Raw genomic sequence first — 27,765 nt, forward strand, 5'->3', positions numbered from 1 at the left:
TCACGCTCGTTCACTCATATACACTTTGAGGTTTTTTTCTGTACAGAAAATTAACTTTCATTCAGATAAACAGCCTTAGTACCAGAGGTAATACAGTAAAAAAGGATTTATTTAAACTAAATCTTGGACACTGTTAGGTTCCTGGTGCTCAGAACAAGGGAGATGTTATGAAGCGAGTCCAGAGCACCAGGACGGAATGCTGGGAAAGGGGAATGGAAAGGGAATAGCCCCTGGCGCCCTATCTCCGTTGTCTCACCCGTGCTGTCAGTACACTCTTGCGAGACTATGGTTGCTTGAGCCCATGGCAGCCGCGTTTGAAGGGCGGATTACGTCTGCCCAACTTCGATGCCCCCTCAGGTCTTAATGAGAGACAAAGAGTGAACCGAGACAGGGTGATAACAAGGGGCCCTCTGACTAAACAACAAGGCCAGGGGCTACTAACAAACCTAAAACCAAAGTATGTGCGGCTTGCCGCCAAAGGAAAAGAACAACAAAGGAAATGCTGACCACACGCCGACACAATACTTTTGTGTACCGGCGGTGACAGCATAAGCAGAACCCTCTGCAAAACACCAGTGACAGAAATAATAAGGGAATACAGCGGCCTAAGCCAACGGACGCGGCCGTGCCGCTACTCACGGAACCGGTACGAATACTGGCAAACGGACAGGAACTCCCAATGCTGCTGACACAGACTCTCAGAACTGGAGGACAGGCAGAATCCCAAACGACAGACCGGTGAACACCAAGAAGCCAGAAACTTGCACAGGCAAAGGTACTGGACCTCAGGACAGGAACGCCTCACGGCAGGACACGGGATCAGACATAGGAATCGACACAGGGACTGACACAGGAATCGACACAGGAAGCTCAGGAACTAGCAGGAACCAAGCTCAGAACTCAAGCAGACTGAAAACCCAGGAATATCACCAGCATCTGTGAATTGCAAACAGCCAGCATATAACAGAGAGGCCTAATTAATAATCCCATGCAGCTGCCTTGTTGCATGATTCCAAACTGACCAGATGCAATTAGCAGCCAGGTGAGGCTGAACACAAGGGAACAAGCTGCAATTACACAGACTCACCAGCGGCAGCAGACAAGAGTATTCTAAAACAGAGCAACAGGAAATCCTGGCATGCAAGACAACTTTATAAACATAAAATAGGAATGAACCACTACCTGTGGTTCATAACAGTATCCCCTCCTTAAGGGTGAGCTCCGAGCACCCCATGACACCCACGGGGAACATAAACAGAAGTATAACATGAAATACAGAACAAAACTGCAAAACAGGAATGAGCCACAGCCGTGGCTCATAACATTACCCCCCCCTTGAGGAGGGGTCAAAAGACCCCAAAATTCAGACTATCCAGAACAAGGGATACAAAAAAAAAAAACCTGACACACTGGTCTAACAGACAAGAAAACAAAAAACAAGTTGTAGCAACAACTTGTAACAGTGCCCTCCCCTTGATGGTGGCCACTGGACACAAGACAAGGAAAAAAATTTTTTTTTTTTTTTTTTATCAAGGCAAGAGTCAAAAATTATTTCTTTTTCTTCTTCTTCTTTTTACAAAGCTCTTTAGGTCTGACCAAGGTAATTCCCCAAACATTGTCTGAACTGATGGTACCACCCAGCAAGGCTGCGTTCAAATCAGAGACAGGTCTCTTACCCTTGGGAGCTGAACTTTCTGGTAAAGTACTATTATTAGAAGAAGTCAAAAAAGCACATCCTGCAGTCAAAACATCGGGCTGGGACTCTTGTGCAGAGTTTACAGTATTTGGTGGACTCTCAGCAGACAAGACGGGTGACTTAGAGGAACCTGAACCAATTTCTTTGGAACCGTATCTTTTAACAATTGCATCACAGAATGCTAGGGGATCCTGAAGAATGGGATCTTCAGCTTTCATTAGGCTGGTTGCCCACTCAGAAGGCTCTCCTCTAAAAGAATAAATCAGATAGAGCCCAAGGTTTTCTGAAGTGATGCCCAGAAATGGTCTAGACAACATAATAGTGTAATAATGTTTGAAAAGCGCCAGAAATTGGGCGAAGTCCCCATTAAAGGTTATGGATGTTGAGATATCAGAGTCAGGATCTGTTTCCTTCTCATCTGACTGACTGGAGTGCTTTGCTAGGACCTGGTCACTATTGACCTTACTCGAGACTGAGACTCTCTGAACCCCACCCGGGGCTGAGACTTTCTGAACCCCACCCGGGGCAGTGACTTTCTGAACCCCACCCGGGGCAGTGACTTTCTGAACCCCACCCGGGGCAGTGACTTTCTGAACCCCACCGGGGCAGTGGCCTCCGGGGACCCCGCTGGGGCAGTGGCCTCCGGGAACCCCGCTGGGGCAGTGGCCTCCGGGAACCCCGCTGGGGCAGTGGCCTCCGGGAACCCCACTGGGACAGTGGCCTCCGGGAACCCCGCTGGGACAGTGGCCTCCGGGAACCCCGCTGGGACAGTGGCCTCCGGGAACCCCGCTGGGACAGTGGCCTCCGAGAACCCCGCTGGGGCCAGCACCTCGGATTCTTTTACTGGGACCGGGCCGTTGGCCTCCCTGACTGGGATCGGGCCATCGGCCTCCCTCTCTGAGTCGATAATTATCGAAAGTTCTCCCGGGACTATGACTTCCGGGACTTTTGCTGAAGCAATAACGTTCAGATCCTCCACTAATGCTATGCTTCTTAAGTTCTTTCCTGGGGAAGCGACTTCTAGACCCTTCTTTGGGGCTGCGTCTCTCGAGACCCCACTTGGGGATATTACTTCAAAGATCCCTTCTGGGGTTTTGCTTCTCGAGTTCCCCTCAAGAACTATGGTTTTAGAGACCCTTTCTAGGGTTGCGCTTTTCAAGTCCCTACCTGGGGTAACAGCTTCTGAGACCCCTTCCGGTATGGACACCTGAACTATAATATTTGATGTCCCTCTATAAGCTAGGGCATCGGGTACCGCTCCAGCACTCTGGGCATCGGGTACCGCTCCAGCACTCTGGGCATCGGGTACCGCTCCAGCACTCTGGGCATCGGGTACCGCTCCAGCACTCTGGGCATCGGGTACCGCTCCAGCACTCTGGGCATCGGGTACCGCTCCAGGACCCTGGGCTACGGGCACCACTCCAGGACCCTGGGCTACGGGCACCACTCCAGGACCCTGGGCATCGGGCACCACTCCAGGACCCTGGGCATCGGGCACCACTCCAGGAACCTGGGCATCAGGCACCACTCCAGGAACCTGGGCATCAGGCACCACTCCAGGAACCTGGGCATCAGGCACCACTCCAGGAACCTGGGCATCAGGCACCACTCCAGGGACTTGCAACTCCGCTTCCACAGGAACCTCAAGAGAGGAGAGAAACATTCTCTTTTGATTCATGAATCTATAATGGGGCTCCCTTGCCCAAGGACCCCAATTATAGGACAGAGAGCTTTTTTGTGTGGGTTGTGTGACAAGTACCTCTGCCACAGTAGAGACAGGAGTAGGTCTTGTATCATGACTCAACTTGGCCAGAGGGCAAGACTCGTCACCACACTTTGGCTTGCGCAACTCACAGGTCTGCAGATAATGGCCTAAACCCCCACAATATAGGCATAAGTTTAAGTTTCTGCGACGCAGACGCTCCTCTTCTGAGAGCCTGGGCCGCAGAAAACTTTTAAACCTTTTCTCTTCAATTAAACCAGAGGATTCTCTTGTCACCATACTGTGAGCAAGAGTCTCTTTAGAGATAGATGTACTCTCAACGACTTCTGGCAAAATGAGCAAGATTTTAGTCAGAAGGTTTTGCAGTTGCTTTAGGGATTGCTGCAAAACTTCTAGTCGCTCTGGTCTCAAAGCACTGAATACAGAATTCAGGGCTGCGAGAGATGCCTGCAGGGCTTGCATAGTAGACATAGGAGGATTTAAAACTAGACAAGACAAGACAAGACAAGACAAGGCAAGACAAGGCAAGGCAAGGCTAAATTTTGCTAAACAAAACAAGACTCTTTTTTTTTTTTTTTTTTAACACCGGACTGGATTCTAAACACCGGACTGGATTCTAAACACCGGACTGGATTCTAAACACCGGACTGGATTCTAAACACTGGACTGGATTCTAAACACTGAATTCTAGACAGGACTGGATTCTAGACTAGACACTGGACTGGGCCAAAAAAGAAAAAAAGTTTTATTTCTTTTTTGTGGTATGGCTGGTGATAATGTTAGGTTCCTGGTGCTCAGAACAAGGGAGATGTTATGAAGCGAGTCCAGAGCACCAGGACGGAATGCTGGGAAAGGGGAATGGAAAGGGAATAGCCCCTGGCGCCCTATCTCCGTTGTCTCACCCGTGCTGTCAGTACACTCTTGCGAGACTATGGTTGCTTGAGCCCATGGCAGCCGCGTTTGAAGGGCGGATTACGTCTGCCCAACTTCGATGCCCCCTCAGGTCTTAATGAGAGACAAAGAGTGAACCGAGACAGGGTGATAACAAGGGGCCCTCTGACTAAACAACAAGGCCAGGGGCTACTAACAAACCTAAAACCAAAGTATGTGCGGCTTGCCGCCAAAGGAAAAGAACAACAAAGGAAATGCTGACCACACGCCGACACAATACTTTTGTGTACCGGCGGTGACAGCATAAGCAGAACCCTCTGCAAAACACCAGTGACAGAAATAATAAGGGAATACAGCGGCCTAAGCCAACGGACGCGGCCGTGCCGCTACTCACGGAACCGGTACGAATACTGGCAAACGGACAGGAACTCCCAATGCTGCTGACACAGACTCTCAGAACTGGAGGACAGGCAGAATCCCAAACGACAGACCGGTGAACACCAAGAAGCCAGAAACTTGCACAGGCAAAGGTACTGGACCTCAGGACAGGAACGCCTCACGGCAGGACACGGGATCAGACATAGGAATCGACACAGGGACTGACACAGGAATCGACACAGGAAGCTCAGGAACTAGCAGGAACCAAGCTCAGAACTCAAGCAGACTGAAAACCCAGGAATATCACCAGCATCTGTGAATTGCAAACAGCCAGCATATAACAGAGAGGCCTAATTAATAATCCCATGCAGCTGCCTTGTTGCATGATTCCAAACTGACCAGATGCAATTAGCAGCCAGGTGAGGCTGAACACAAGGGAACAAGCTGCAATTACACAGACTCACCAGCGGCAGCAGACAAGAGTATTCTAAAACAGAGCAACAGGAAATCCTGGCATGCAAGACAACTTTATAAACATAAAATAGGAATGAACCACTACCTGTGGTTCATAACAGTATCCCCTCCTTAAGGGTGAGCTCCGAGCACCCCATGACACCCACGGGGAACATAAACAGAAGTATAACATGAAATACAGAACAAAACTGCAAAACAGGAATGAGCCACAGCCGTGGCTCATAACAGACACTGAGCAATTTGTGCTATTATCGCGTGGCTACCGTCTCGCGCCTAAAGTAAACAATGCTATTGTGTAATTTGTACTTAGCGGTCGTACCTTTACGCACGTTGCGTGAACACGCCACGTGCGTATGTCTTTACGTAGCGTACGCAGTCCCGTACTTTGTCCGAGACACGTGTACAAAGACCGTACGTCCGCAGTAGTACAAATCCCACACTTCTATAAATGTAAACGATATTACCTATAATCGCTCACTTAACACTACACACAGTTTCTTCTGTATAAACCTTTACAACTAGGCCAGGCTGTGTATGCGTCTTACACTTACTTCCTTAAATATTAACTCTTATTTTAACTAAATAGCAACAAATTCCTCAGCACAGGTCAAAATTAATCTAATAATCAATACTTATTTATTATTTATTATTTATTTATTACCAGTTATTTATATAGCGCACACAAATTCCGCAGCGCTTTACAGAGAATATTCGGTCATTCACATCAGTCCCTGCCCCAGTGGAGCTTACAATCTTTCTCTATCGTCCTAGTGGATGCTGGGGTTCCTGAAAGGACCATGGGGAATAGCGGCTCCGCAGGAGACAGGGCACAAAAAGTAAAGCTTTTCCAGATCAGGTGGTGTGCACTGGCTCCTCCCCCTATGACCCTCCTCCAGACTCCAGTTAGATTTTTGTGCCCGGCCGAGAAGGGTGCAATTCTAGGTGGCTCTCATAAAGAGCTGCTTAGAGAAAGTTTAGCTTAGGTTTTTTATTTTACAGTGATTCCTGCTGGCAACAGGATCACTGCAACGAGGGACAGAGGGGAGAAGAAGTGAACTCACCTGCGTGCAGGATGGATTGGCTTCTTGGCTACTGGACATCAGCTCCAGAGGGACGATCACAGGTACAGCCTGGATGGTCACCGGAGCCGCGCCGCCGGCCCCCTTGCAGATGCTGAAGTAAGAAGAGGTCCAGAATCGGCGGCTGAAGACTCCTGCAGTCTTCTAAAGGTAGCGCACAGCACTGCAGCTGTGCGCCATTTTCCTCTCAGCACACTTCACATGCAGTCACTGAGGGTGCAGGGCGCTGGGGGGGGGCGCCCTGGGAGGCAAATGAAAACCTATTAAAAGGCTAAAAATACCTCACATATAGCCCCCAGAGGCTATATGGAGATATTTAACCCCTGCCTGGATTCACAAAATAGCGGGAGACGAGCCCGCCGGAAAAGGGGCGGGGCCTATCTCCTCAGCACACGGCGCCATTTCCTCTCACAGCTCCGCTGGTCAGGACGGCTCCCAGGTCTCTCCCCTGCACTGCACTACAGAAACAGGGTAAAACAGAGAGGGGGGGCAAATTTAATGGCAATATTTTGATATATATAAAGCAGCTATAAGGGAGCACTTATTATAAGGCTATCCCTGTCATATATAGCGCTTTTTTGGTGTGTGTGCTGGCAGACTCTCCCTCTGTCTCCCCAAAGGGCTAGTGGGTCCTGTCTTCGTGTAGAGCATTCCCTGTGTGTCTGCTGTGTGTCGGTACGTGTGTGTCGACATGTATGAGGACGATATTGGTGTGGAGGCGGAGCAATTGCCAAATATGGGGATGTCACCTCCTAGGGGGTCGACACCAGAATGGATGCCTTTATTGGTGGAATTACGGGATAGCGTCAACTCGCTTAAGCAGTCGTTTGACGACATGAGGCGGCCGGACAATCAATTAGTGCCTGTCCAGGCGCCTCAAACACCGTCAGGGGCTGTGAAACGCCCTTTGCCTCAGTCGGTCGACACAGACCCAGACACAGGCACTGATTCCAGTGGTGACGGTGACGAATCAACCGTATTTTCCAGTAGGGCCACACGTTATATGATTTTGGCAATGAAGGAGGCGTTACATTTAGCTGATACTACAGGTACCACTAAACAGGGTATTATGTGGGGTGTGAAAAAACTACCTATAGTTTTTCCTGAATCAGAAGAATTAAATGACGTGTGTGATGAAGCGTGGGTTGCCCCTGATAAAAAGCTGATAATTTCAAAGAAATTATTGGCATTATACCCTTTCCCGCCAGAGGTTAGGGAGCGCTGGGAAACACCTCCTAGGGTGGACAAGGCGCTAACACGCTTATCTAAACAAGTGGCGTTACCCTCTCCTGAGACGGCCGCACTTAAAGATCCATCAGATAGGAGGATGGAAAATATCCAAAAAAGTATATACACACATGCAGGTGTTATACTACGACCAGCTATAGCGACTGCCTGGATGTGCAGTGCTGGGGTAGTTTGGTCAGAGTCCCTGATTGAAAATATTGATACCCTGGACAGGGACAATATTTTACTGTCGTTAGAACAAATAAAGGATGCATTTCTTTATATGCGTGATGCACAGAGGGATATCTGCACACTGGCATCACGGGTAAGTGCTATGTCCATTTCGGCCAGAAGAGCTTTATGGACGCGACAGTGGACAGGCGATGCGGATTCAAAACGGCATATGGAAGTTTTGCTGTATAAAGGGGAGGAGTTATTTGGAGTCGGTCTATCAGATTTGGTGGCCACGGCTACAGCCGGGAAATCCACCTTTCTACCTCAAGTCACTCCCCAACAGGAAAAGGCACCGACTTTTCAACCGCAGCCCTTTCGTTCCTTTAAAAATAAGAGAGCAAAGGGCTATTCATATCTGCCACGAGGCAGAGGTCGAGGGAAGAGACAGCAACAGGCAGCTCCTTCCCAGGAACAGAAGCCCTCCCCGGCTTCTACAAAAGCCTCAGCATGACGCTGGGGCTTCTCAAGCGGACTCGGGGACGGTGGGCGGTCGTCTCAAAAATTACAGCGCGCAGTGGGCTCACTCGCAGGTAGATCCCTGGATCCTGCAGATAATATCTCAGGGGTACAGGTTGGAATTAGAGACAGATCCACCTCGCCGTTTCCTGAAGTCTGCTTTACCAACGTCCCCCTCCGAAAGGGAGACGGTTTTGGAAGCCATTCACAAGCTGTACTCTCAGCAGGTGATAGTCAAGGTACCTCTTCTACAACAAGGGAAGGGGTATTATTCCACTCTATTTGTGGTACCGAAGCCGGATGGCTCGGTAAGGCCTATTCTAAATCTGAAGTCCTTGAACCTGTACATAAAGAAGTTCAAGTTCAAGATGGAGTCACTCAGAGCAGTGATAGCGAACCTGGAAGAAGGGGACTTTATGGTATCCTTGGACATCAAGGATGCGTATCTCCACGTTCCAATTTACCCCTCACACCAGGGGTACCTCAGGTTCGTTGTACAAAACTGTCACTATCAGTTTCAGACGCTGCCGTTTGGTTTGTCCACGGCACCTCGGGTCTTTACAAAGGTAATGGCCGAGATGATGATTCTTCTTCGAAGAAAAGGCGTATTAATTATCCCATACTTGGACGATCTCCTAATAAGGGCAAGGTCCAGAGAACAGCTAGAGATGGGATTAGCACTATCTCAAGAGGTGCTAAAGCAGCACGGATGGATTCTGAATATTCCAAAATCCCAATTAATGCCGACAACTCGTCTGCTGTTCCTAGGGATGATTCTGGACACGGTTCAGAAAAAGGTTTTTCTTCCCGAGGAAAAAGCCAAGGAGTTATCCGACCTGGTCAGGAACCTCCTAAAACCAGGAAAGGTGTCTGTGCATCAATGCACAAGAGTCCTGGGAAAAATGGTGGCTTCTTACGAAGCAATTCCATTCGGCAGATTCCATGCAAGAATTTTCCAAAGGGATCTGTTGGACAAATGGTCAGGGTCGCATCTTCAGATGCACCTGCGGATAACCCTGTCTCCAAGGACAAGGGTATCTCTTCTGTGGTGGTTGCAGAGGGCTCATCTATTGGAGGGCCGCAGATTCGGCATACAGGATTGGATCCTGGTGACCACGGACGCCAGCCTGAGAGGCTGGGGAGCAGTCACACAAGGAAGAAACTTCCAGGGAGTGTGGTCGAGCCTGGAAAAGTCTCTTCACATAAACATTCTGGAACTAAGAGCAATCTACAATGCTCTAAGCCAGGCGGAACCTCTGCTTCAAGGAAGACCGGTGTTGATCCAGTCGGACAACATCACGGCAGTCGCCCATGTAAACAGACAGGGCGGCACAAGAAGCAGGAGTGCAATGGCAGAAGCTGCCAGGATCCTTCGCTGGGCGGAGAATCACGTGATAGCACTGTCAGCAGTGTTCATCCCGGGCGTGGACAACTGGGAAGCAGACTTCCTCAGCAGACACGATCTTCACCCGGGAGAGTGGGGACTTCATCCAGAAGTTTTCCACATGCTAATAAACCGTTGGGAAAGACCAATGGTGGACATGATGGCGTCTCGCCTCAACAAAAAACTGGACAGGTATTGCGCCAGGTCAAGAGATCCGCAGGCAATAGCTGTGGACGCGCTGGTAACACCTTGGGTGTACCAGTCGGTGTATGTGTTTCCTCCTCTGCCTCTCATACCAAAGGTATTGAGAATCATACGGCAAAGCGGAGTAAGAACGATACTAGTGGCTCCGGATTGGCCAAGAAGGTCTTGGTACCCGGAACTTCAAGAGATGGTCACGGACGATCCGTGGCCTCTACCTCTGAGAAGGGACCTGCTTCAACAGGGTCCCTGCCTCTTTCAAGACTTACCGCGGCTGCGTTTGACGGCATGGCGGTTGAACGCCAGATCCTAAAAGGAAAAGGCATTCCAGAAGAAGTCATTCCTACCTTGATTAAGGCAAGAAAGGAAGTCACCGCGAAGCATTATCACCGCATTTGGCGGAAATATGTTGCGTGGTGCGAGGATCGGAGTGCTCCGACGGAGGAATTTCAACTGGGTCGTTTCCTACATTTCCTGCAATCAGGATTGTCTATGGGTCTCAAATTGGGATCTATTAAGGTTCAAATTTCGGCCCTGTCAATATTCTTCCAAAAAGAATTGGCCTCAGTCCCTGAGGTCCAGACTTTTGTCAAAGGAGTACTGCATATACAGCCTCCTGTGGTGCCTCCGGTGGCACCGTGGGATCTAAATGTAGTTTTAGATTTCCTCAAATCCCATTGGTTTGAACCACTAAAAAATGTGGATTTGAAATATCTCACATGGAAAGTGACTATGTTACTGGCCCTGGCTTCCGCCAGGAGAGTATCTGAACTGGCGGCTTTATCTTATAAAAGCCCTTACTTAATTTTCCATTCGGATAGGGCAGAGCTGCGGACGCGTCCGCATTTTCTCCCTAAGGTGGTATCAGCGTTTCACCTGAACCAGCCTATTGTAGTGCCTGCGGCTACAAGCGACTTGGAGGACTCCAAGTTGTTGGACGTTGTCAGAGCTTTAAAAATATACATTTCAAGGACGGCTGGAGTCAGAAAATCTGACTCGCTGTTTATACTGTATGCACCCAACAAGTTGGGTGCGCCTGCTTCTAAGCAGTCGATTGCTCGTTGGATTTGTAACACAATTCAACTTGCACATTCTGTGGCAGGCCTGCCACAGCCTAAATCTGTTAAGGCCCATTCCACAAGGAAGGTGGGCTCATCTTGGGCGGCTGCCCGAGGGGTCTCGGCATTACAACTCTGCCGAGCAGCTACGTGGTCAGGGGAGAACACGTTTGTAAAATTCTACAAATTTGATACCCTGGCAAAAGAGGACCTGGAGTTCTCTCATTCGGTGCTGCAGAGTCATCCGCACTCTCCCGCCCGTTTGGGAGCTTTGGTATAATCCCCATGGTCCTTTCAGGAACCCCAGCATCCACTAGGACGATAGAGAAAATAAGAATTTACTTACCGATAATTCTATTTCTCGGAGTCCGTAGTGGATGCTGGGCGCCCATCCCAAGTGCGGATTATCTGCAATACTTGTACATAGTTATTGTTAACTAATTCGGGTTATTGTTTAGGGAGCCATCTTTCAGAGGCTCCTCTGTTATCATACTGTTAACTGGGTTTAGATCACAAGTTGTACGGTGTGATTGGTGTGGCTGGTATGAGTCTTACCCGGGATTCAAAATCCTCCCTTATTGTGTACGCTCGTCCGGGCACAGTACCTAACTGGAGTCTGGAGGAGGGTCATAGGGGGAGGAGCCAGTGCACACCACCTGATCTGGAAAAGCTTTACTTTTTGTGCCCTGTCTCCTGCGGAGCCGCTATTCCCCATGGTCCTTTCAGGAACCCCAGCATCCACTACGGACTCCGAGAAATAGAATTATCGGTAAGTAAATTCTTATTATATTCCCTATCACATGTACACGCACACACATACATACTAGGGTTAATTTTGTTGGGAGCCAATTAACCTACCAGTATATTTTTGGATTGTGGGAGGAAACCGGAGTACCCGGAGGAAACCCACGCAAGTACGGGGAGAATATACAAACTCCCCACAGTTAGGGCCATGAGGAAGCTGGATCACTCTGTTGCCAGCGAAACGTGTTGAGCTTATTCACCGACCTGGACACCACTCTCTGATATCATACCGAGGCCCTGACACTTTGGGCTATAATTGGACTCTGTTCCTATCACTGGGAAATTACCACAAATAAAAACCGATCCACATCTGCAGCTAGCAATGGACTTTTCCTAAAGCTGATGCCATCATATACGTCTAATGTGGAACTGGTAACTATTTCTGCTACAGTGAGTGCTATCTGGAGATTGTCCTAGGCTTTACAACACATGTCTCAGAGAAGAGTGGACTTTTAATATATCTCTCCAGGGAGAGATTATGATTGCAAGTGTATCTATCAGATAATCGGAATCGATTCCTGTTTTTTAATGGTTTAATAAATTGTATTTTATATTCAGCAAACCGTCTTTTTATAATTTGTACAGCCAGCGCTGGTATCCTGTGTTTTTTCTCCTTACGTGGATACCTGTCCGCCCTTTGCTGATAGATAAAGTCTGCTTTAACCTGCTAGGTTGTGGGTATGAGGAAAAACCGGACGATGCCCCCAATTGATAATGTCGATATTATCTTAAACCATAAAGCTATACCTCTAGATACACTTTTACCGTGGAGCCGCTATGGCCGCTAGACTGAATGCACGTGCTACGCACTTTGTACGCTATTTGCGTACAGAGTCCTGTACATTGTACGTACTTGGCGTACACATGCCGCGCTGAGTGTACAGGGTACGCACAGCGCGCGCACACACTTTTAATAAACTTTAAACCTTATTCGTACTGCAATGCAATGTTATTCTTACACTCTAAACCATGTGCCGCAAAGCACTGTAATGATGTTATACTTTAAACCTTAAGTAGCGCTGACGGTATAAAGTACCCGTAGTGCGTACACCTTATCAATATACTCTTAAACCTTATACAGTAAAATACGCTTTAAACCCTAGCAGGAAAGTGAGGACGCAACACCGATATGTAGGTAACCACAGGGTTCTAAGGCCACAGTGGATTATTTCAAAAAGGATAACAGTACAAATTATACACTACAGGCTAACAAGATAAATCTACAACAGAATAATGGCTACAGAAAATGTACATACGTGAGAATGTTTGCTTGCGCAACCTGGACCAGTCCTCCGCTTATCAGGTAGAAAGCGTTCAGAGTCTTCTGACCAGCCAGGCAGCAACAGGCTATTTATACACAACTTCCATACACAATATAATGGTCACTGTAATCTCATTGTCACACAGGACACAGCAATGCATCTTTACATTACAGGAGAGGTCATAGGTTGATTTGAAAAGGTGGGCGATGTCTTTCTCAACTGCTCTTGGGGGTGGTATCCTCTGGATTCCCGCCGCATACATAATATACAGTAAATACAGTTTATATCTATATTCTACTTCTGCACATAACTATACGCTGGAACATGCGATCTTTCTCTAACCAACACCGGAATGTTACCCTTAAAATACCCTACAGCTGTATACTAGACATCACCTTCTAACCTTAGTCTGTCCCTTCCTATCATGCAAAGGCGAATCTCTTAGCCCTGGAATCATTTAAACTGTTGATACTTGCTGATGTGGTGCGGGGTGGCTATGTGTAAAATGTGCACTATTTGGGTTAAATATGTAATGTTTTGATAACCCTCTATGCGCTCACAAACCCCGCCGTAAATACCCATACCACGCGCAGGAACGCGGGAGCGATCATACGCAAATTGCGGATATGTGCACGCACGGCGGAATAAGTGCTCGCGCAGCGGGCATGTGTGTGGGGTTAGTACATGGTGTATGCATTACAATATTTTTCGACTTTGACACCTGCTACGTTGCATGCTCTACCACAGTGCTATCCTGTGATCCTGCTACAGTGCCTTCACAGTCCACAGTGTCTCAAGTGTTTCCACAGTCTACACCGTTTTCATGTACTCACAGTCTCCTGGCATCCCATGTCCCCTCAGTTCTCCCTTTCATTTTGTGTTCTCTAATTATTCCTGGTTTATACTTATTGTTTACAGTTGTACACTGCTTTAATAAACTTGCTATTGTATCGTGAACATCAGTCCCTGCGAATATGTTCTCACAAAGGGAAATCCAAACGGATTCTGACAGTATGAACTGGCCCAAAACAAACACGGAAGATAACTGCAATCTGCCTGAGGGAGTTTTCTCACAGCTCGTTAACCCTGCAGCTCCCAAAACATCACCTTCTTTAGATTCATTACGACTGGGGATTTTAAAGGAAAAGTTAGACCAGCTACAGACTTTAGTATCTAGTATTCTATGCATTCTACCTGAATTCCCGGGGAGACTGGTGGACCCCAGTAAAATAGCTCCAGAAAAGGAATTTTATTCTGACCCATGGACTAGGCATGCTAGGGGCACCTCTCTTCCACAAACAAGAGGCAGGTTCCAAAGTTTCCCTCGACCTAGCCTCTCAGAAACAGAATGCCAGCATCGCAGAGACAATAAACTTTGCCTGTATTGTGGGGGTCAAGGACATTTTATTCTAACTTGTCCCATTTGAAAACCAAGAAATGGGGGCAGAGTGCATCTCCAATCTTTAAATACCATCTGTCTCAAAACTGGTCTTCCACCTAAAGTTTCCGAGCCTGTTGCCCCAGGAGGAGTTTCCGAGCCTGTAGCCCCAAGAGGGGGTTCTTCAGAGTGTCCAGCCCCAGTGAGGGGTTCAGAGTGTCTAGCCCCAGGGAGGGATTCAGAGTGTCCAGCCCCAGTGAGGGGTTCTTCAGAGTGTCCAGCCCCAGGAGGGGGTTCTTCAGAGTGTCCAGCCCCAGTGAGGGGTTCAGAGTGCCCAGCCCGAGAGTCTACAGAGTGCTGCCCAGCCCGAGAGTCTACAGAGCGCTGCCCAGCCCCAGAGTCTACAGAGCGCTGCCCAGCCCCAGAGTCTACAGAGCGCTGCCCAGCCCCAGAGTCTACAGAGCGCTGCCCAGCCCCAGAGTCTACAGAGCGCTGCCCAGCCCCAGAGTCTACAGAGCGCTGCCCAGCCCCAGAGTCTACAGAGCGCTGCCCAGCCCCAGAGTCTACAGAGCGCTGCCCAGCCCCAGAGTCTACAGAGCGCTGCCCAGCCCGAGTCTACAGAGCGCTGCCCAGCCCCAGAGTCTACAGAGCGCTGCCCAGCCCCAGAGTCTACAGAGCACTGCCCAGCCCCAGAGTCTACAGAGCACTGCCCAGCCCCAGAGTCTACAGAGCGCTGCCCAGCCCCAGAGTCTACAGAGCGCTGCCCAGCCCCAGAGTCTTCAGAGCGCTGCCCAGCCCCAGAGTCTTCAGAGCGCTGCCCAGCCAGAGAGTCTTCAGAGCGCTGCCCAGCCAGAGAGTCTTCAGAGCGCTGCCCCGTGAAGAGGGGGTTCTTGCCTCAGCCCAGCCCCATGAAGGGGGGGCTCTTGCCTCAGCCCAGCCCCGTGAAGAGGGGGCTCCTGCCTCAGCCCAGCCCCGTGAAGAGGGGGCTCCTGCTTTAGCCCAGCCCAGTGAAGAAAGGGCTCCTGCCTTAGTTCAGCCCCAGGAGGGGGCTCTGAGCATTATGCCAATCTCCGAAGAAGAATCTAGCACTCCCGTTTCTCACAACACAGGCCATATATCTAGGCACGTAGGCACTGCTGTAGTCCTGGGTTCCAATCCTACTACTAACTTGTTGGCTCGCGATTTGGGAACAACTCAGTCTCACAGGACTTCCAGGAAGGACCAAATCCAGAAAGTGCCATCCAAATCTCTAGTCAACGTTCGGTTAGGATCATCATGTATTCCTGACCAGTCTCCTGAAAGTCTGTCCCCTCCTCAGTGTCCTGATGCTCCATTTTTTATTCCATCTCCAGTGTTTCCAGAAAATCAAGCTTCCACTTCACAGAATTCATCCAACGCTCCATCTTTGGATTACTTTGATGGAGATTTAATGCAATACTTCGCACTAGTTAACCGATATCTTTCCATGATGGAGACAGACCCTTCCCTCGGAATTACTCCCTCCAACATAGTTAAATTGTTATTCCTGACCTTCAGAGGAGAAGCCTTGGAATGGGCTAGTCCACTAATTGAAACCAATGACCCAGTTCTTCTCAATCTTGTGACCTTCAGTGAGGTGGTAATTAAGAAATCAATTCATGCTCTTATCAGTCTTCAGGGAACCAGTCTATTTCAGTTTAGGTTCCTGCCCAGTAGGGGCCATCTAAGGTTTCTATCTATCTTGGTTCATCCGAGACTCCTGTTGCCAGCTCAGAGACTCCAGCAATCAGCTTACCTGTTGGTTTTCTTAGGCTTCAGTCTACTGCTCCTGCTGGGAAATCTACAAAAAAGGAGAAAGAAGAAAAAGGGAAAGTCTAAGTTGAAAGCCACTGTTGGACTTCCTTGGCAGCATGAGGATACCCTGATATGCCCTCTACCTTTTGATTCAGACTCTGACATGTGTTGAGCGTCTGGAATCCGCTCCTTAGGGAGGGGGTACCGTCACGATCCATGCAGTTTCTCCTCCATGCCTGGGGTGGCGCTCTCTGCTCTGGTGCTCAGCACTCTCTGCTCTGTATCTGCAGCTTGGTAATTAGCTGTTACCACAGCTGTGAGCAGCACCTGAACTCACTATTCATCGCCACACAGGCTCCCAGTTGCCAGTTCATCGTGTCAAGGTTATCTCAGTTCCTGGTCCTGGTTATGCTGGTCTCTACTGCTAAATCATCCATAGAACTGCCAGGTTCTACCACAGTGCTATCCTCTGATCCAGCTACAGTGCAATCCTGTTATCCTGCTACGTTGCATATTCTACCACAGTGCTATCCTGTGATCCTGCTACAGTACAATCCTGTTATCCTGGTATGTTGCACACTCTACCACAGTGCTATCCTGTGATCCAGCTACAGTGCAATCCTGTTATTCTGCTACGTTGCATACTCTACCACAGTGCTATCCTGTGATCCTGCTACAGTGCAATCCTGTTATCCTGCTACGTTGCATACTCTACCACAGTGCTATCCTCTGATCCTGTTACAGTGCAATTCTGTGATCCAGCTACAGTGCAATCCTGTTATTCTGCTACGTTGCATACTCTACCACAGTGCTATCCTGTGATCCAGCTACAGTGCAATCCTGTTATTCTGCTACGTTGCATACTCTACCACAGTGCTATCCTGTGATCCTGCTACAGTGCAATCCTGTTATCCTGCTACGTTGCATACTCTACCACAGTGCTATCCTCTGATCCTGTTACAGTGCAATCCTGTGATCCTGCTACGTTGCATACTCTACCACAGTGCTATCCTGTGATCCAGCTACAGTGCAATCCTGTTATCCTGCTATGTTGCATACTCTACCACAGTGCTATCCTGTGATCCTGCTACAGTGCAATCCTGTTATCCTGCTACATTGCATACTCTACCACAGTGCTATCCTGTGATCCTGCTACAGTGCAATCCTGTTATCCTGCTACGTTGCATGCTCTACCACAGTGCTATCCTGTGAACCTGCTACAGTGCAATCCTGTTATCCTGCTACGTTGCATTTTCTACCACAGTGCTATCCTGTGATCCTGCTACAGCATACTTGCCTACCCTCCCGGAATGGCCGGGAGGCTCCCGAAAATCGGGCGACCCTCCCGGCCCCCCGGAAAGGTGGGCAAGCCTCCCGCTTTCCCCCTCGGCCGCCCGCAGCAGTGAACAAGTAGGCGGGCCGAGACGGTCCGATGACGCGATTCGCGCTGAATCGCGTCATCGTAGCTCCGCCCCCTGCTATGCAGCGCCTCGTTTCTCGGCACAGCACAGCGGGGGGTGGAGTCATGATGACGCAACCCTGATGCAACGCCCCCGGACCGCCCATCCTGCTGCCGGCCACGCCCCCGAACCACCTGTCCTGCTGCCGGCCATGCCCCCATTCACCTACAACGCTGCCTCCTCCCGGAGGAGGAGGCAGCAAAGTAGGTAAGCCTGTGCTACAGTGCCTTCACAGTCCACAGTGTCTCAAGTGTTTCCACAGTCTACACCGTTTTCATGTACTCACAGTCTCCTGGCATCCTGTGTATTCACAGTCTCCTGGCATCCCATGTCCCCTCAGTTCTCCCTTTCATTTTGTGTTCTCTAATTATTCCTGGTTTATACTTATTGTTTACAGTTGTACACTGCTTTAATAAACTTGCCATTGTGCCGTGAACATCAGTCCCTGCGAATATGTTCTCACAAAGGGAAATCCAAACGGATTCTGACAACAACCTACAACAAGTATAAATAGGGTGGACCAGAATATGAAGGGGTGAAATAATAGAAGGGCGGGCTGGGAGGGGAGGGAGGCAACACACATCTCACACTCAAGCCAGAAGAAGGCTCAGTTCACACCACCCCAGGAAGTTGTCTGTGAAAAGAAACGTACCAAGGATCCCAGGTCGTTTAGTATTTGAGCACAGCATTGTCAAGAAAGGGAATCTATTTACTCCATGGAGGATGCTACATGCCATATCTTATTAATTAAAGCTTGGAGGGGCAGTGGTTTGTTACCTATTCATCGCAAACAGGAGTTTTGCTGTGTTGTAGCTGTGGCCAGAGAGCTTATTTTGAGGTTTAGAGAGAAAACATAGGAGCTTGCAAAGTAATACGTGTAGTGGGTGGTCTTCAGTATGCCGACTGTCGGGATCCCAGCGCACAGTATACCGGCGCTGGAATCGGGCTCCCGGCGCCGGTATGCTGGTCGACGGGAGCACGGCCGCCGGCATACCATACTACACCCCGTGTAGTGGGTACTTGGGGGGAAAGATACCAATCACCTTATTTATCAGTGAATAGACTTCATCCCAAAATTTGGAAACCACAGGGCAGTTCCACCAAATATGCAAATAGGTGCCAACGTGGCCACACTGTCTCCAGCACAGGTGCAGTGAGCACGAAAAGATCACATTCCGCATTTTTATTATTTTTACCTAAATTCACGAGATAAAAAGGCTAATTTCCTCCTGTATTTAGCATTCTGCCATCGACAGGAGACGGGCTCTGGTAAGAGCCTTTCCAAGCGAAGAGCTGGAAGCAAAGTGAGAGGATTCATCTCCGAAGATATCTGCGCTATAGTTTCCAGTTGCCTTTACATCCCGGAGCTTGGTAAATCCGACAGTACAGCATCCCACACAAATGACAGATAGAGAGAAATCCCCCTTGTACATGCCAACTTTTACTGTGTACATATAATTGCCTTTCTTTCTTTCTTTACAGACTTGCCGGAACAACTGCTAAACGGACTGGTCAGTATGTTTTATTATATTACCTACTTTGCTTTTAATGGAAGCTGCTATATGTTTCCTGATGCGTTTTGATCTTTATTTCATTCATGCTTTATTTATTTATTTGTTTGTTTGTTTGTTTGTCTTGCAGAATGAATTATTATCTGGAAAATACCTGAATGGTAATGTGATTCTGCCAGTGTTACCCATTATGTACCAAACTAAGGGCCCGATTCAGACCTGATCGCTGCTGTGCATTTTTCGCACAGCGGGCGATTATCGAACTACTGCGCATGTGCGATGGGTAGCAGTGATGATTCTAGAAGAAAAATTCATTCGCACAGCGTACGCAAGGTGATTGACAGGAAGAAGCCATTTGTGGGTGGTAACTGCCCATTTACTGGGTGTGTGCGGAAAAAACACAGGCGTTCCCAAACGTTTTCAGGGAGGGGGTATGACGTCAGCGCCGGCCTGATCAGCCTGATTTCTTCACACTGGAGGAGTAAGTATTGAGCTACGCAAAGACTGCACACACTGCACAAAATGGGAAAAACATTCGATGGTGACTGTGATGCGAACCGTTTTGCAGCTGTCCACTGACTGAGGGGAATTTTTGCACAGCGTACACATGCATTCGCACACTGTCTTGCACTGGGCGAATTTTCACTCCCCCTGGACGGCGACTATCTGATCGCAGGACAGTGTAATTTGCAGCACAGCGATCAGGTCTGAATTAGGCAATAAGTCTGAGAAATATAAAATTATACAAAAATGACACAAAATTACCCATCACAGAGGGATATGCCATCTATTTCTTCATGCCCCAATATTTTGTCATCCAAATTATGGAAAATGCTTTGCGATAATTCCCTAAAAAAGTATTAATCTGTAAATCTGATCCAACAACTGTACCTGCCATCAGCACTGCCTAGTATGAACCAGACTGGTGTAGGCAAAGTACCTCCCTCCAGCCCAGAGGTGGATTTAGACCTCATGGAGCCCTAAGCAAGATACAGATTTGGGCCACCCTCCGTCAAACAATCTACAGCACTACCTTCCTGATTTATGCCTCTTACATAATTTGTTGTTTTTTCACCTCTATTACAGTATATTACTTTCCCCCTTTACTGATTACACCGAGGGGGTCACTCAGACCCAATCACAGGCTAGCTTTTTTTGCAGCGGTGCAATCGGGCCTGAACTGAGCATGCGTATGCACCGCAATGCGCAGGTGCGACGGCCGCCGGCGATAGGCATTGCCGGACAGAGACGGATTTCACGAAGAAAGCGATTGCGCCGGCGATCGCAAGAAGATTGACAGGAAGAGGCCATTTGTGGGTGGCAACTGAGTGTCCAGGAGAACGCAGGCGTGCCCAGCCATTTGGAAGGAGGGTTTCTGACGTCCGCATCGGTCCAGAACGTCACAGCGGCTGAGTAAGTCCTGGGCTGTGCAGAGACTGCACAAACTTTTGTTTGTGCATCTCTCTGCACATCCGTTCGCACCCCTGCACATCAACTACCCCCTCCCCCTGTAGGCGGCAATTACCTGATCACAGCAGTGCAAAAAATGCCTGCTTGCAATCAGGTCTGAATTAGGCCCCATGTCCACTCACTGACTGCATTTTATATCAGCATTTTATAATACCCATTATAACTCTTCAGTCAGTGTGACTGTATTGATTATATGGAATCAAGAGGTTTGCGTGGAGCGCACAGTGCGTGTATCTTGTTTAAGGGGGCTGCTGGTATCTGAAGAGTTGTCTAGACTCTAAGGCTAGTGTTATTGTACAGGTTTTGGATACCTGCGCTCACCCTCTATTTGGTGTTTGTATGTGAGAAATAATGTATCTCTATGATTCCGAGTTGTTCGCTCGCTAGCTGTTTTTAGCAGCCGTGCAAACGCTAAGCCGCCGCCCTCTGGGAGTGTATCTTAGCTTAGCAGAAGTGCGACCGAAAGGATCGCAGAACTGCTACAAAAAATGATTGTGCAGTTTCAGAGTAGCTCGAGACTTACTCCTAGCTTGCGATCACTGCAGACTATTTAATTCCTGTTTTGACGTCACAAACACGCCCTGCGTTCTGCCAGCCACGTCTACGTTTCCCCAGCCACTCCTGCGTTTTTATCTGACACGCCTGCGTTTTTACACACACTCCCCGTAAACTGTCAGTTACCTCCCAGAAACACCCACTTCCTGTCAATCACTCTGCGGCCAGTAGTGCAATTGAAAAGCGTCGCCAGACCTTGTGTGAAACTGCAATGGCTTTTGTGAAAGTACGTCGCGCGTGCGCAGTGCGCCCCATACACATGCGCAGAAGTGCCGTTTTTTTTGCCTGATCGCTGCGCTGCGAACGAAAGCAGCTAGCGATCAACTCGGAATGAAGGCCATTAGCCTAATAAGTGACAGACATTTTTCACTTCAAGAACACAAACCTTCATTATGATGCCTATAAAAGTAGAGATGACGGACGCAGGGCCATCGTAACGGCAGTGTAGGCCCCTGGGCAAAGCAATGTACTGGGGTGCCTACCAATCCTCTAGCGGTAGTGGTGGCGGCAACTTTTATGTCCCATGGACGGTAGGGGATGTTCTATCTTCCGTTTAGCATGTAGGACCTGGAGCAGTAATTTCTGCTAATTACTCCTTTACTGCACAGATGGTGGGAGATGGGGCGGGAGGAAGAACACTAACTGTAGAAGGGGGCATTGGGCTGAATGAAAGGGCCCCAGTACATGAATTCCAGAGTGGTAAGGGGTGTGTTTATTTTCAAAGAAATCAAGAAGCACGGGGTTCTGCACACATCTCTAATAAAAAGTGACCCAACCATGTGGTTTACTGTGGTTGTTGGAATTTTGGGCCCTATTCAGAGAGCCTGTGGACCTGTCACTCACTTTGTGACTAATGCTTCGCACTACGGCTCAGATGCATACACAGTAAGAAAACATCAACCAATGTGTGTACAATAGCCGCACCAATGTGTGTACAATAGCCGCTTTGCAACCTGAATGAGCCTCGTTTTTGCCTGGGCCCAAGGTTGCCTGCCAGCACTCCCTCTATCTGTGTCTCATTTCACTCCCCTGTGTTAAAGATCCTTTTGCAGATTTATCTCCACACATCTTGTTACGGGTGTGGTATTGAAAGTCGACAGTAACTAGGTCGACCACTATTGGTCGACAGTAACTAGGTCGACAGGGTGTCTAGGTCGACAGGGTCTTTAGGTCGACATTTTCTAGGTCGACAGGTCAAAAGGTCGACATGAGTTTTTAATGTTATTTTGGTGTCGTTTTCTTCGTAGAGTGACCGGGAACCCCAATTAGTGCACCGCGTCCGCTCGCCATGCTTTGGGCATGGTGCCTTCGCTCCGCTACCGCTTCGCTCGGCACAGATTACCGTTCCAATCGTAGTCCACGTGGATCGTTAAGTATGAAAAGGTTCAAAAAAATAAAAAATTGTGAAAAACTCATGTCGACCTTTTGACCTGTCGACCTAGAACATGTCGACCTAAAGACCCTGTTGACCTAGACACCCTGTCGACCTAGTTACTGTCGACCAATAGTGGTCGACCTAGACATTGTCGACCTAGTTACTGTCGACTTTCAGTCCGGATCCCCTTGTTACACCAGGTTACACCATGTTCTCCACTGGAGGGATCGATCTGAGGACCCCACACAACTACCTAAGTGGTAATAGTGACGGGTAGTGTAAATAAATAATAACATCACCATACCATCTCCAGTAAGCACACGCACAATTCAGTGTCTTAAAAAATCCTGTCATCCATTGTAAACTATTTTTGGAAATGTATTCAGTACGCTGGAAACCAACCAGTCTGCCAGACATTAACATATTTTGAATTTTTTGGTTCTTTTCCAGGTCTCCTTGACATACTGCAATTCCAAAGGTAATGTTACACGATACTCTAATAAATAAAATATGTTGAGTAACAAAAAAACATAAACAACAATTGTAAGAGAAACTTGAGGCGTGTGAACACATATTATTAACTATTAGGAAAATATTTATCAAGCTCCTCTGTTACTTAATTTTGTGTAACGTGTTGATTTATTACAGGTGATTGAAGCATAACCCTGTTCCATACAATGGGATGTAGTTATGTGACCAGGTCACAATACCGACATCCCGCAGGCTCATAATCCCGACAGTCGGCATGCAACTAGTAGGGACTATTCCCACTCGTGAGTGTCCACGACACCCATATAGTGGGAATAGAAACCCCCCACCTCCCCCCTGCCAGCATTCTGTGTCCGGGATCCCGGCGTCAGGATGCTGACCGCCAGGATCCCGTCCACCGAGATAATAGATGTTGTCTGTTAACACAAAGGTGGTGGCTCACCATGTTTGGTGAGTCTGTTTTCTACCTCTGCCCTGAAGTAATTAATTGCACACAGGGCCATAACTAGGGTGGTGTGGATGGTGCTCAGCCTTCAACGTATATGGCCTGTGAGCAGAGAACGGTCTGCACCCACCCGCGATGGTCTATGTGCCTGCTTTAATGTATGGGCTGGCTGACCAGGGGACAGTGTAGCATGATTTGCACCCCGGGCCTGTACAGTGTTGCTGCGTGGCTGGATGCAGGCTTGCTACACTTGTGCAGAGATTGCGGCCGGGAGACATGTAGAGTATGTTCCTGACCGCTATGACAATGACTGCTTTATCTTTTACGTTCATTGAGACAGGTGCAGTGTCTCGGGGATGAGGCAGTTTCGGTCCAGAGCACAGGCAGTAGCTCCTTGTGTGCAGTGACGTGCGGTGGGGACATTGGCTGGGGAGGCACTGGTTATGCGCGCGTCTCCAGAAAAGGGGGCATGGCCACTCAAATGGGGGCGTGTCCTTCAGTGTAGTAGGACCCCTTATACTATACTGTGCCCCTTTCACCTTATACCACACAGTATGAGCCAAAATTCACATTACAGCACACGGTATGAGCCGAAATTCACATTACAGCACATGGTATGAGCCGAAATTCACATAACAGCACACAGCACAGTATGAGCCGAAATTCACATTACAGCACACGGTATGAGCCGAAATTCACATTACAGCACACGGTATCAGCCGAAATTCACATAACAGCACACGGTATGAGCCGAAATTCACATAACAGCACACGGTATCAGCCGAAATTCACATTACAGCACACGGTATGACCCGAAATTCAGATTATAGCACACGGTATGACCCGAAATTCAGATTATAGCACACGGTATGAACCGAAATTCACATTACAGCACACGGTATGACCTGAAATTCAGATTATAGCACACGGTATGAGGTGAAATTCACATAACAGCACACGGTATCAGCCGAAATTCACATTACAGCACACGGTATCAGTCGAAATTCACATTACAGCACACGGTATCAGCCGAAATTCACATTACAGCACACGGTATCACCCGAAATTCACATTACAGCACACGGTATGACCCGAAATTCAGATTATAGCACACGGTATGACCCGAAATTCAGATTATAGCACACGGTATGAACCGAAATTCACATTACAGCACACGGTATGACCTGAAATTCAGATTATAGCACACGGTATGAGGTGAAATTCACATAACAGCACACGGTATCAGCCGAAATTCACATTACAGCACACGGTATCAGTCGAAATTCACATTACAGCACACGGTATCAGCCGAAATTCACATTACAGCACACGGTATCACCCGAAATTCACATTACAGCACACGGTATGACCCGAAATTCAGATTATAGCACACGGTATGAGGTGAAATTCACATTACAGCATACGGTATCAGTCGAAATTCACATTACAGCACACAGTATCAGCCGAAATTCACATTACAGCACACGGTATCAGCCGAAATTCACATTACAGCACACGGTATGACCCAAAATTCAGATTATAGCACACGGTATGAGGTGAAATTCACATAACAGCACATGGTATGTGCCGAAATTCAGATTACAGCACACGGTATGAGACGAAATTCACATTACAGCAAACGGTATAAGACGAAATTCACATTACAGTACACGGTATGATACACATTTCAGGGACAGGGAGAGAGAGTGACAGCAGTGACAGAGAGAGTGACAGAAGGGACAGGGAAAGTGACAGCAGAGGACATAGGGAAGCAGGGAAACATTACCTGATATGTGCAGCGGAAGTGTGGAAGGGACTGTCGGCGGCGGTGGCGGAGGAGCCCATGGTCTGCGGGAGATGCGGCGGTACTAAGCTGTCCTTTGTTGCTGCGGCGTTGATGTCCCTCTGACCACCGCCAGTTGTGGTCTGCGGTGGTCAGCTTTCAGTGGCGGTGCAGCGTACGGCAGTGAGCGTTGGTCAGCGGTGAGCGGCGGGCGGCTGTGATATATACATATATATATTTTTTACATTTATTTTATTTATTCCTCATTGTCCCTGCAGTCCAAGTGATCTGGGGGTGAACTGCAGTCCAAGTGATCTGGCCGAGATCACTTGGACTGCAGCTCACCCCCAGATCACTTGGACTGCAGCTCAACCCCAGATCACTTGGACTGCAGCTCATCCCCTGATTATCTGAAGGTGAGTTGCAGTACAGGTGATCTGAGGGTGAGCTGCCCAGTCACTTCCCACCCAGTACAACTGCCCCCCCCCCCACCCAGTACAACTGCCCCCCTCCCCACCCAGTACAACTGCCCCCCCCCCCCTCCCCACCCACCCACCACCAACAACAACAACAACCCCACCACCTCGCCTGTGTGGTGATGGGCCCCGTTCCAGAGGGTGCAGGTGCTGCTGTGAGGAGAGCGGGGGACGATCAAGGTGAGCTGCAGTCACAGCGCTGCCCAGCGCCGCCGCACGGTTCCCAGCCCGCTGCCTCCGTCCGTAGCGCCTGCTTCCCTGACATGCAGTGCAGCTCTAACATCGGGTCCCGCCGCCGCTTCACTTGCCCGTGCTACTGTCCAGACGTGATAGCGCGACAGCAGCGCCGGGTCCCGCTGCCGATTCAGCCCACCGGTGATTGGATCAGCGGATCCAGTACTGGATCCGCTGTCCAATCACATCTGCCTCGCTGACAGGGGCGGGTTTCCCCTGTCAACGAGGCACTTGCATAAGTGCCGCTTACCCCGTTGATTTTCAATGGGCTTTTATGGCCCAGTCCTTGGCCCCGCCCCCCGTTTTAGCCCATTTCTATTGATGACGGGAGGCACTGCTATCAGTGCCTCCCAAACTGATGAAAAGAGCTGAAATGGGTAGCATAATATAAAGAAATAACTTATGACACAGAATATGTGTCATAAGTATCTTCTTTATATTATTCTAATCATTTAGCACTGCCTCCCCTGCCTCCCCTGACTGCACGTCCCTGCTTGTGTGAAAGGAAAACAGGACTTTTGCCCAGGGCGCTGCCTTCCGGAGGGCGCCAGCGCCATCCGGAGAGCGCCGCACCATGGCAAGATCCGCTGCTGCTGTGCCCCCCCCCGCTGCCACTGCCCGCTGTGAAGGGAAACTAGACGCTACGCGTCTAGTTTCCCTTCGTCGGCTGCCCGTTGTGAAGGGAAACTAGGCGCTACGCGTCTAGTTTCCCTTCGTGGAGAGGACCTTTACTGTAATGATGTGCGGTGCGCGTTGACGTCATCGCGCACCGCACAGCAAAGGTCTTCTCCACGAAGGGAACTAGACGCTTAGCGTCTAGTTTTCCTTCGTGGAGAGGACCTTTGCTGTGCGGTGCGTGATGACGTCATCGCGCACCGCACATCCTACTACAGTACAGGGGGCGTAATGGACCACGCCCCCTGTATGAAGCCACGCCCCCTAATGCCGCCCAGGGCGCAAGAAACCCCGGAACCGGCCCTGCCCTTTATCTAACTGTACCCTGCTTTACAGTGCCCCTTTTCCTGTCTAATCCACCCCTCCTCTCTGTACACTGACCTCTGTTAAACCAGGTTAGTGGCTTGAGGGGGGGGTTATGAAAGTAGGGGGTATATCATACTTGCCTACTTTTGACAAAGCATTTCAGGGAGAGTGTGAAGGAACACCTATAAGCGCGACGTGCACTGCTATATCTGAGAGGCGTGTCATAAAAATGACTTACATCCAAATGTAAATGAGCCCCAGCATTTGTAATATCTACTTGTTTTCAGGAATTGTTTGTGTATTGTGTTTTACATGAGGTTCCATATACTGTAAGTGGTCACGAGAAACCTTATTTAATGTGCATGTAGCCATAGGGATCATTGTGCCTTATAACCAATGCAGGAAAATGGCATTGATTAACTAATTTGAATGTACAGTATGTATCTCTGATTTCATTTTTTTACCCCAAGAATGTAACAGCTATATAATGGGGGTATGGTGCAATCAGGGAGATTGCTGGTCTATTCAGGGAGTCAGGGAGATTGCTACTATTTCAGGGAGCCTCCTGCAGAATGAGGGAGGGTAGGCAACTATTGGGTATATTTACTAATGTGCCAGTTTTCAGAAGTGGAGATGTTGCCCATAGCACCCAATCAGATTCTAGATATTATCTTCTAGAAGGTGCTAGATAAATAGGTAGAATATGATTGGTTGCCATCGGCAACATCTCCACTACTGAAAACCCACAGTTGATGAGAGAGAGCTTATGAGAGTGAGAACACTTATGAGAAAGAAACTTATGAGAGACAGAGAGAGCTTATTAGAGAGAGAGAAAGCTTATTAGAGTTTATGAGAGAGAAAGTTTATGAGAGAGTGTTGGGTTACGGTCGTTAGGTCGACACAACTTAGGTCGTCATTCATTAGGTTGACCAATGAAGGTCAACAATGCCATTAGATTGACGTGCATT

At 48.7% G+C, this 27,765-nt stretch overlaps 1 protein-coding gene across 1 annotated transcript in view; it reads left to right on the top strand.

Annotated features, from left to right (window-relative positions):
* OTOA (otoancorin) overlaps positions 1-27,765 on the top strand; it is a 367,382-nt gene that overhangs the window by 91,502 nt on the left and 248,115 nt on the right. The window contains exons 4-6 of the mRNA XM_063934462.1: positions 18,961-18,989; positions 19,120-19,150; positions 22,840-22,867. Coding sequence (XP_063790532.1) covers positions 18,961-18,989; positions 19,120-19,150; positions 22,840-22,867 — 88 coding nt within the window. The remainder of the gene's footprint in view (positions 1-18,960; positions 18,990-19,119; positions 19,151-22,839; positions 22,868-27,765) is intronic.

The sequence above is a fragment of the Pseudophryne corroboree genome, chromosome 7, assembly GCF_028390025.1.
Source record: "Pseudophryne corroboree isolate aPseCor3 chromosome 7, aPseCor3.hap2, whole genome shotgun sequence".
Classification (NCBI taxonomy): domain Eukaryota; kingdom Metazoa; phylum Chordata; class Amphibia; order Anura; family Myobatrachidae; genus Pseudophryne; species Pseudophryne corroboree.